The sequence below is a fragment of the Sphaerodactylus townsendi genome, linkage group LG05, assembly GCF_021028975.2.
Source record: "Sphaerodactylus townsendi isolate TG3544 linkage group LG05, MPM_Stown_v2.3, whole genome shotgun sequence".
NCBI classification, from domain to species: domain Eukaryota; kingdom Metazoa; phylum Chordata; class Lepidosauria; order Squamata; family Sphaerodactylidae; genus Sphaerodactylus; species Sphaerodactylus townsendi.
The window spans coordinates 18,965,406-18,975,673 of record NC_059429.1 but is presented as its reverse complement, the minus strand read 5'-3'; the positions used below and the strand labels follow the sequence as shown (position 1 = coordinate 18,975,673).

General features: G+C 43.8%; 1 protein-coding gene across 2 annotated transcripts in view; it reads left to right on the top strand.

The window, feature by feature from the left end:
• The first annotated feature begins 978 nt into the window (after nucleotides 1-978).
• NUF2 (NUF2 component of NDC80 kinetochore complex) overlaps nucleotides 979-10,268 on the top strand; it is a 33,405-nt gene continuing 24,115 nt past the window's right edge. Inside the window, exons 1-5 of one of the 2 annotated variants that reach the window (XM_048498858.1) lie at nucleotides 979-1,331; nucleotides 4,099-4,147; nucleotides 5,325-5,450; nucleotides 8,620-8,694; nucleotides 9,687-9,763. In XM_048498858.1, coding sequence (XP_048354815.1) covers nucleotides 5,328-5,450; nucleotides 8,620-8,694; nucleotides 9,687-9,763 — 275 coding nt within the window. In that variant the 5' untranslated portion in view covers nucleotides 979-1,331; nucleotides 4,099-4,147; nucleotides 5,325-5,327. The remainder of the gene's footprint in view (nucleotides 1,332-4,098; nucleotides 4,148-5,324; nucleotides 5,451-8,619; nucleotides 8,695-9,686; nucleotides 9,764-10,268) is intronic. The other variant, XM_048498857.1, reaches the window with a different exon arrangement.

Genomic DNA, 10,268 nt, shown 5'->3' with positions numbered 1-10,268 from the left:
GAAAATTTATAAACTTCAGGCAGATTATTATGCTTACGAAACTAGTTTTAGATACTGTAGATTAAGACGTTAAGAATGTTTATATCTGTATGTACTTTTTGTTAAGTTCACACTTCACTGACTTCATGAACCTTGAAGAGCAGATAATGATGGCTGGCAAGACCAGATGGAGACCCTTTATTGCCTCAAGGAAAGCAAGCATTGCTACATATCAAAGCATCCCTTTAACCCGTTGTTGTTGCAATACTTCAGCATTAAGTATCCTGAAATGTGCAAAACTCAAAGATAACAACGGATGTTTAATTTCAACATGTTACTTGCATGTGTAAACCTTTGAAACATAATTGAAACATTGTCATTTGAATTATTTCATCACGTATTGGACCACATTCCTCTCCCAGGCTTTTTCCTGTAAGAAGAGTCCGATTTTGGACTTAGTTGGGTTCCTTGCCAGACTACGGGCCACTCTTGACAGTCAGAATGAAAATAATTGCTGTTTGAAATTATTTTTGCAAATTATTTCATTTCAGTCATAAAGATTATAATAAACGTTAAATCTAGTCTGGATATTAGTTGTTTTAGTTTTAACCACCAAGGAAGGTAATTTGGCCAAAGGGGTCTGCAACCTGCGACTCTCCAGATGTTCATGGACTACAATTCCCATCAGCCCCCGTCAGCATGGCCAATTGGCTATGAACATCTGGAGAGCCGCAGGTTGCAGACCCCATTGATGTTTTTAACTTATAATACACACTCATATATATTCTATTTTTTAAAATATAATGTTGTAATTAGCGGCCCTTTATCTGTATTTTCTGAGCCTTCAAACACTCTGCAGGTATAAGTTTCCTCCAATCATAGCTTCACAAAAGCCCTCGAGTCACACCTCCAGCTGCCTAGGCGGTATTTCCGGTTTCCCAGCCCGGAATACCATAGAGACTTTGGCGGCTAGACCGTCCCTGCTTCCATTGGGAGGTGCTTAAGGAACGGGATAATAAGCACAGTAGGGGGCAGAGCGAGGAGAAGGAGGAACCGTTGGTGCCCTGTTCTTTTTTTGTTTCTAAACCTCACTTTTATTATTTTTTTAAATGACGGGTTTTACAAATATTTCACAAACATTTCTGTTAATGTTTGAAGCGAAAGAGCGAAACGAATAAAAAAAGTTCCCCGTCAGCCAATCAGGGGCGCGGTGTGGTGTCACGTGCACGGCAGGGACGGGGCCCGCGCTCGATTTGAAAGGGAAGCGGTCGAGTTTCGTCGCATGAAGTCAGCGGCTCGTCGTGGCGGCGGTGTAATTTTGTAGCTGGTCCCTCATCCGCTGGAGAGGCGAGGTTAGGAGGGCGACCACCTGGGCTGGGCGGCCAAGAAGGCAGCTGGAGAGGTGTACTAGGTTAAAATCGGGGGAAGGGGGGCTGATTGAGTGGAGCCTCCATGGGCCGGCACAGTCTATAGCTGCTGGGGGAGAAAGGTGGGGTGGGCGTGGCTTCTTCCCTTCTTTCTTATGGTCTGATAGGAAAGAGAATGCCCCTTTCCTCTTATCCGCCAGAGTGCCATTCTCTTTTTCTTCTTTTTCTAAAAGGGTTTTGTTAGAATTTTTGGCATCCCTTGTGATTCTTCCTGTAAGTTCTTGCAGGAGTAAGATAGCTGCACCATTTGGTTGTTTCTGTTAATGCAGGGCAGGTGAGCTTCTAATAGGTGGGGGGTCACCTTCACTGTCTGCATATAACGGTGTAGCTTTATATGTTTCACTCCTCCCTTTCTTTTTTTAGACAAGCCTTTATTGGCATTCCAAGTTACAATAAAACAATTGTCCATATAAAACAGATGGAGACATCAGACATTCAGACTCTTATCAATAGTGTAGACCAAACAAACTCATCAAAAGTGCCATTCCAAGCTGAAGACTTATCAACAAAGCCTAAATATCATAATAACATACAATATTAAAATTTTACTGTAAAACACAGAGTTTGTTGGGGTGACATCAGGTACAAAATAAGGAATAGGGGACAAGGAAATAGATAAATAATTGGTCTGACTCTTAATAGGTTGCCACAGCATTTAATTGTTATACCATCTGTCAGTCGCTCCTCCCTTTCCATCCTCCACTCTACCCCTTTTTCCTCCCTCTGCTGTATTGTTGATACTGCTTGCTGTTTGATTGTGCAAGCATGATTGCTCGCTTGGGCATTTTGCACATCACTATTTTTTTGCCTTCCTCTTTTGTCAAATAAGCAGAGTTTGTTTGTTTTTTTCTCTCCCCAGTCAAGCCATGGCGTAATTGCCTGTTTTGTTTTCTCTTGTTGGGGGGGCGAGATAAGGGGAGTTGGTTGAAAAATGCTCAGCTGTTCGTAATTGAAAGCTTGAGATGGCTACAGTGGAAGGCTTGATAAAATGTGTTCCTGCTTTGAAGACTCTTACGAAGCTTGGAAAAGGAGTATTCGCTTCACACTTTTATTCAGAGATGCTGGAGGGTCATCGTGGATAAGACCAACCTCCAGCTGATGCAACTCTTGAGGAGAAAGCACTCTTTGTGAAGGGAGAAAGGAAAGTTGTGAGTTTAGTCTTAGTGTGACACTGCTTAGAGCACAATTGGTTGTATGAGCAGTATTAAAGTGAGTGTCTTGCTAATTCTTTCTTTTAAGGGCATTGATGCCCACTGATGCTCATAGCCAAAACTGTGCCAACTGGCGGTGAATTCCGCAGTTTAACTACTTGTTGAATAGCTTTGTTTTGACTGTCCAGCATTTATTGCCCTCGGTTCTACTGTTGTGGGAGAAAAAGATCTTCCTGCCAATGCATAATTTTATAAACTGCGAACATGACCATGACTCCGCCATTCTGAAAAACCTGACATTTTAAAAGCCTTTCTTCATCCCCTCAATCTTACTCTCTTCTAGGCTCATTCCGCACATGCGGAATAATGCACTTTCAAACTGCTTTCAGTGCTCTTTGAAGCTGTGCGGAATAGCAAAATCCACTTGCAAACAGTTGTGAAAGTGGTTTGAAAATGCATTATTTTGCGTGTGCGGAAGGGGCCCTAAGACTTTCTCCTTCCTTGCAATATCTATTTGAGAGAAGGTGGCCAGACCTAGTATTCCATATATTTTGTGTTGCATTTTCAATCCTTACTCTGTTTCATTTGAACAGGGTGCCATCTTCATTTGTCCACTTTCTGTATTCAGGAGTCAGTTGCTGAGAAATCTTGTGACTTCAGTTCTGCATTGATTTGGATTCTGACCCTCCTTTTTTCTTAAGGCTCTGGGTAGAATTGTCAGTTTCACAGGAGATCCTATCACGGAGCTTCTAAACTCTTCTATATTGATTGAAGCCTTCTAGCAACGGTGCTATTATGCTGGCTCTGTTCAGTGGCAGTGGAGCAGAGAGCTATCGTGACAATGTGATAGGGAATACATAAATTAACCTCTTAAAAACACTACAACATACAAAAATTAAAATCCTAACACCCCTTCCCCCAACCATTAGCATCATAGAAGGCATCCAGGGAGGCTAACTGAGTGCCTGGGTAAAAAGGAAAGCCTTTGATAGGCACCTAAACCTATAAAGAATAGGTGTTCAACGAACCTCTGAGGGGTGATTATTCCAAAGCCTGGGCACAATCACAAAGAAGAAGAGTTGAATTTATAACCCCCCTTTCTCTCCTGGAAAGAGACTCAAAGGGGCTTACAATCTCCTTTCTCTTCCCCCCCCCCCCCAAACACACACCCTGTGAGGTAGGTGGGGCTGAGAGAGCTCTGAAGAACTGGGACTAGCCCAAGGTCACTCAGTTGGCATGTGCTGGAATGCACAAGCTAATCTGGTTCACCAGATAAATCTCCACAGCTCAAGAGGCCGAGTGGGAAATCAGACCCAGTTCTCCTGATTAGAGTGCACCTGCTCTTAAGCCCCTCACCGCCCTGTATCTCGGGGGGGGGGGTGTGCCACAAGAGGACCCTCCCACTGTGCCCTTAGTGCCCAGGCGCAAGGCACTCCTTCACATCAAAATCTTGAATGTCTAGAAGCAAATGTGTGATAGAAAGCTTACTTCTCCCAAACTATGTGTAGTTGCTTTCTGCCGTCTCACCTTGGTGTATGCAGGTCAGCCTTGTCTACTCAGAATACCAGCGGCTTTTTAAGATATCTACCGGTAAGAGTCTTTCGTGTCATCTGCTGTTGGGTCATTTCAGCTGGAGGGCCCAGGTCTGAACAAGAACCTGCTGCCGCAAGCAAAGCAAATGCTTCAACCCTGAACCTTGGCTTCTTACCCAGAAGCAATTGAAACTGGGACTAGTACTTTTGCTAGCCAAATAGAGACGCTTGTTGCAACATATGAAGTATTCTTTGTTCATTTCTACTGTGACTGTTTGGCTGCTTGGGCACTGTATCCTCACAGTAGTAGAAGAAGAAGAGTTTGGATGTATATCCCCCCTTTCTCTCCTGTAGGAGACTCAAAGGGGCTTACAATCTCCTTGCCCTTCCCCCCTCGCAACAAACACCCTGTGAGGTGGGTGGGGCTGAAAGAGTTCCGAAGAGCTGTGACTAGCCCAAGGTCACCCAGCTGGCGTATGTGGGAGTGCCCAGGCTAATCTGAATTCCCCAGCTAAGCCTCCACAGCTCAGGCTGCAGAGCGGGGAATCAAACCCGGCTCCTCCAGATTCGAATGCACCTGCTCTTAACCATTACGCCACTGCTGCTCCAAACGATGCTAGTAGTGATGCATGTATCTAATCTGGAGGAACCGGGTTTGATTCCCAGCTCGGCTGCCTGAGCTGTGGAGGCTTCTGGGGAATTCAGATTAGCCTGTACACTCCCACACATGCCAGCTGGGTGACCTTGGGCTAGTCACAGCTTCTCGGAGCTCTCTCAGCCCCGCCCACCTCACAGGGTGTTTGTTGTGAGGGGGGAAGGGCAAGGAGATTGTAAGCCCCTTTGAGTCTCCTGCAGGAGAGAAGGGGGGGATATAAATCCAAACTCTTCTTCTTCTTCTAGTAGTCATTTGGACTGCTGTGTGCTGCAGTTTATTTGGGTTTTCCATAAATGTTTATTTGGGTTATCCTTAAAATTTGGGTGCATTAAATAATGTTAGCAAAAGAAGGCAAATATCACATCGGGAAGCCCTGGGTATTGTCCGTCCTTCATATCCCTCATTTAGTCCAGTTAATATGATTGATTTGCTACACAACAACCCTGGAAAGTATAAACAGGCTACTTGCACGTGTGGGTAGGAAAATTTGCCAGGGGAAATTATTCCGTTTTGGAAAGTGTTCTGCTGTATATTACTGGTGTGTACAAAAAAGAGTATAGAATGTGTCCTTTCCTTGCAGAAAATGGAGAGTTGTACATTTCCGAAGTACAGTAGCAATGACATAGTTCTAAATCTGCGCAACTGCTTGCTGACCGGAAGCGAGGCCAAGAGCTTTTCCAAAAGTGACTTATTCCCAAATGTCAAGGTAAGTTCTGCGAAAACTGCTTATTTGCTTAGAATAGTTTCAACTGTCATTGGATAGCTCGCATCTTCCCGATTCCTTCCATGTTATATTGGAGTTATTAAATCCCTCACTGAATTTAACTGTAGTTAGAGAACAGTACGTTTGATCTTTGTGTTTCAGATGTTTGCGTGCTAAGTTCTGCTTGGTACTGGAGCTTCCGTTAGCGTGTGGCGGCCTGACCCATAGTTGGTCGGGAACAGTTTATTTTGCAGGCCTGCTCTATAGTGAATAAACGGAAGACTTGTGAAAAATGCTAGTGTGTTTGGCAGAGAGGAAGGTTATAATGGACAGATTTCTCTTTTGTTTAAAATAAGCTAGAAAAAAGTAGCAGCCACAGCCTTTAAATGGTACATCTTTGCAGTTGTGATAGAGTTGTTGAGCCATTCTGTACAATCGTTGCAATTATGAAATTGTGCTTTTCCTGGGCTGTATCTCCATATCAGTGATGGCAAATCTTTTTGAGATCGAGTGCCCAAACTGCAACCCAAAACCCACTTATTTATCACAAAGTGCCAACACGGCAATTTAACCTGAATGCTGAGGTTTTAGTTTAGAAAAAACAGTTGGCTCCGAGGCATGCGTTACTTGGGAGTAAGCTTGGTGGTAGTCATTGGCTTTGCTTTGAAGCAACCATGCAACTCTTCGAACAGGTGAATCATGACCCTAGGAGGGTTTACTCAGAAGCAAGCCCCGTTGCCAGCAACCGAGCTCACTCCCAGGTAAAGGATCGCACTTTAGTTCTTAGCATGAAAATCAGTGGGGTTTAACAGCGCTTAACAGGGTTACCTACACTGCTTCCCCAAAACTAGGTCTTAGGTTTAGTGCTAATAATCGAGCCCAGTGGCCCAAGCCAGCCTAGATGTGTGGGGGGCGATTTCCCGCCCCCCCCTCATGATGAACTCTGTTTGTATGTGCCCACAGAGAGGGCTCTGAGTACCACCTCTGGCACCCGTGCCGTAGGTTCGCCATCACTGCTCTATAGGGTGCTTTAGGAATGGATGGGAGTTTAGAATTAAACGCAGTTACGCCATTCTCTCCAGAGTGATGTCGCTTTTCAGGGGAAATATGAATTGGAAACTTTTTGTCCAGTGCTTTAATGTGATCTGATTTAGCATTTTCTTTGCCTTGCAATTAGTAATTTTTTTTAAAAAAAGTTACACAATAATTTGATGTCCCAATTACAGCTGATAATGTTTCTGGAATACTTGATGAACAAAAAAATTAATCAAGTGTGATTAAAATGCTGTGTTCAGAACTTTATCATTCCAATAAAAATAATATTGATTGTGTTGTAAAAGAACCGTCTTAAACAGATCTACCCAGAAATAAATTCCATGTGACTAGGGGGCTTACTTCTGGGAAAGTTTCCCTAGAATGATAACCAATAACAAGTATTTCCTTTACGTTTGTTTAAGTTTAACATCCCCTCCACCCAAAGACACAGTGCAATCCTGCCTGAAATGCGCTGGGTTTCTATAGGATTGCCTCAGTTTCAGCACACCCAAAGAAAGAAATCAGCATGAGATGCCGTGGAAGATATCTTTCCATTTCTTTCAGCAGAGTGAAACTCAGCCTCAAGTGTCTCTGGGGCACTTCACTTTCATTGTTGTTCTCCAGAACATTGCTTGCATTGCTTGTTAGCTCTTGTCAATTGATGATTACAGACTTTGAGAGGAGAACTACCAATTAGACATTTAATGTGGGTTTCGATTTGACCCATTCCGTACAATTGATTTGACCTGAAATGTTAGAGGAGGCTATAGATCAGAATTTTTACATAGGTTTCGATTGGACCTGCGCACCCGATCTGATGAATGCGTAACTTGCTTTTTAATTTTTTTTTTGGATTGTTTATGGATTTGTGGTCTTCCCCATTTAAAAAAAAATACCCGAAAAACGTTAGTTGCAACTTTGCGGTTGCCTCATGTATTGTTAACAACGGCCATTCTTCGTTAATTTTATGTAACAGATCTTTTTAGAAAGGGACATTTTTCCACAGAAAAATAGTGCACAGAGCATCTTCTGCCCCACATCTGTGGTTCTTTCTGCCCATAAACAGTTGGTTGGGGAGAAGACTTAAGGCTCGTTTTCTCTCTGGCAAAATATTGTATCAGTGTAAAGCAACAAAATAGATTGGGGTGGCTGTTTGTTTGTTTTTACTGAATTAAGAAAGGTTGCTCAAAGAGTCAGAGCAGTCAAAGAAATGTAAATGCTTGTTCAAATATGTATGCTTAATGCGTGCTTTGTTCTTTCAAGTAGAGTCTAGTTTAGGGTTATAGCTTCTTGCCAGCACGTTCTTCTACATAATGAATCAGCGTTCAGCAGAGGTCAATCTGCTGGTAGTCCCTGGGCCCTCAATGATGCGGCCGGCCTCCATGCGGGCCAGGGCCTTTACAGCCCTGGCCCCTGGCTGGTGGAACACTCTTCCTCCAGCTGGCCGGGCCCTGCAGGATCTTGGTGAGTTCCGCAGGGCCTGTAAGACGGAGTTGTTCCGCCGGGCTTTTAGAGTGTCCAGTCGCTGATAGGTGTCCTCTGCTCCCTCCTCCTCCTCTTCTTCTTTATCTTTTTGGGTCCCTCACCATCTATGGGACCCGTTTTCTTCCCCCTTTTGGGAGGTTTTTAATTAGGGTTATTGCGGACATTGTTTGTTACTGATCGCTGCGTCTTAAACTGTTTTAATGTATTTAAGGGTTATTGTATGTGCGATTTATGTTGTTCACCGCCCAGAGCCCTTCGGGGGTAGGGCGGTATAAAAACCCCAATAATAAATAAATAAATAAAGAATTTTTCCTACCATGGCCTCAGAATTTCTGGAGATCTTGCATCTTTATGCCTGTTGCAAAATGAGAGAACCGCTCAACTTTTCTCTGTGTGGGATAGGAAAAGATCTAGAGAATCTGCCGTAATTAAATTTATGGCTGCCGCTGTGTAGCCCCCTCCCTGCATCTCTGCTTGGTAATTTGTCATAATATAGCACTATGTAAATATGATGGTATTGTACTACAAGTTGTGCTTCCAGCGATGGCACACAGTTAAATCAAGTTAAATCAATGACTGAGAAGTAAATACAATTTATTCTTCGTCTGATCTGGGTGGCTGGCAAATCAAATTTTTTTCCTTCCTTTTTTAGCCTGAAGTGCTGCATGTGATCTTCATGAGAGCCTTGCAAGTCGTCTACGGAACCCGCCTTGAACACTTTTATATGGTATGCGTGCAGCAGGCAATGGGAAGAAGGTGCAGAGCTCTGTTTCGCAGTTGTCGTTTCAAACAGAAGCTCTAGTTTAGCCCCTCGAGATGACATGTTAATAATCTGTTTTTACTTTTTGCCCAGTAATGTTCAGGACAGTGAAGCTGCTTACTAAATCAGACCACATAGTCCCAAAGGACTACGAGCAGGCGGGCTTGGGAGGGCTGTTGCTGGGCCTGGCTTGTTTTTTGGGGCAAGGGGAGGGTCAGAGGGTGCTCGGGAGGGCTGCTGCTGGGAAAGTGAACTTTCAGAAGGAACAAATGAGCCAGCAGCAGAGAAGAGCTCGGATGGCACTAAGGCCACCTTGGCTCAGTTTCAGCCTAAGGTTGGATTTTGGAAGCAGAGAGGAAGAGAGATCTGTAGGCACAAGAGGAGGATTTAGGAAGAGGAGAAAAAGCAATGGATGCAGGAGAATTGGTAGGTGGCGGCGGCAACTCGTGTGGGACTCAACTGTTTGGGAGCATGCCCGCTGGGGGCCCTCTGGGGCTAGCCGATATCTTGCACTCTAGCATGAGCTCTCTCAGATGGATTAGGACATGGGTCTTCAACCTGCGGCTCTCCAGATGTCCATGGACTATAATTCCCATCAGCCCCTGCCAGCATGGCCAATTGGGGCTGGTGGGATTTGTAGTCCATGAACATCTGGAGAGCCGCAGGTTGCAGAGCCCTGAATTGGGAAAAGCAGAGTACCAGATGTGCGGAGAAAGAATGGGGCAAGCGGCACATCTGCGTGTGTATGCTGGGAGTGCATGTGTGCACAAATGTGGTTTGGGGTGGGGAAAGGGAGGAAGTGGTGGCTGATGAATTCACAGTTTCACTTATATCTTTTGGTGAGGCAGAGTATATCTTGGGTGCTGTGGATAAATACTGAATTTTACTTGTTTCTTTACCCATGTTCTTAAAATACTATGTGTCTTTGTTACTATTGATTGGATCTGTTGTGTTCTTAGATGCCAGTTACCTTTGAAACAGCGTATCCCCAGATCTTTGAAGGCTTCCTACCCATTGGCAATCTGTTTGCTCACATGTGAGTATGCAGAGATGGTCTTCATATGCTAACTTTCTGATTCCCTCAAATTTGTTCTGTGACTAGTTATGGCTTTAGCTGAGTTTAGATCATGAAGACAAGCTCGTATTCCACTATTTGAAAAGACTCCAAAGGAGCTAAGCAGTGAATTGGAGGTATAGCAATATCGTAAGTAAATAAATAAAGGCTCTAGCTCTCGATTCAGACGTTTTTCATCGTCAGCATATAAGAGATGAGCGAGGATACTGTGCTCAGGGCACACTAATTGTATAAAAGCAGAGAATTCTGATGTTGGCTATTATCCTAAAAACATGTTTGATTTCAGTACAAATCTTAGCTCTCTCGAGGCTTTGCAACCCATGTGTGTGTAAGATTTATTTACGGTCTTTGACCAAAGCATTTACAATACAATGTAAAATAAACCATTTTAGAACCTTCTTAGCTAATATAAGATAACCATTAAAATAATACTCCTGCATATTTCAGCAGCCAAGATGACCAAAAC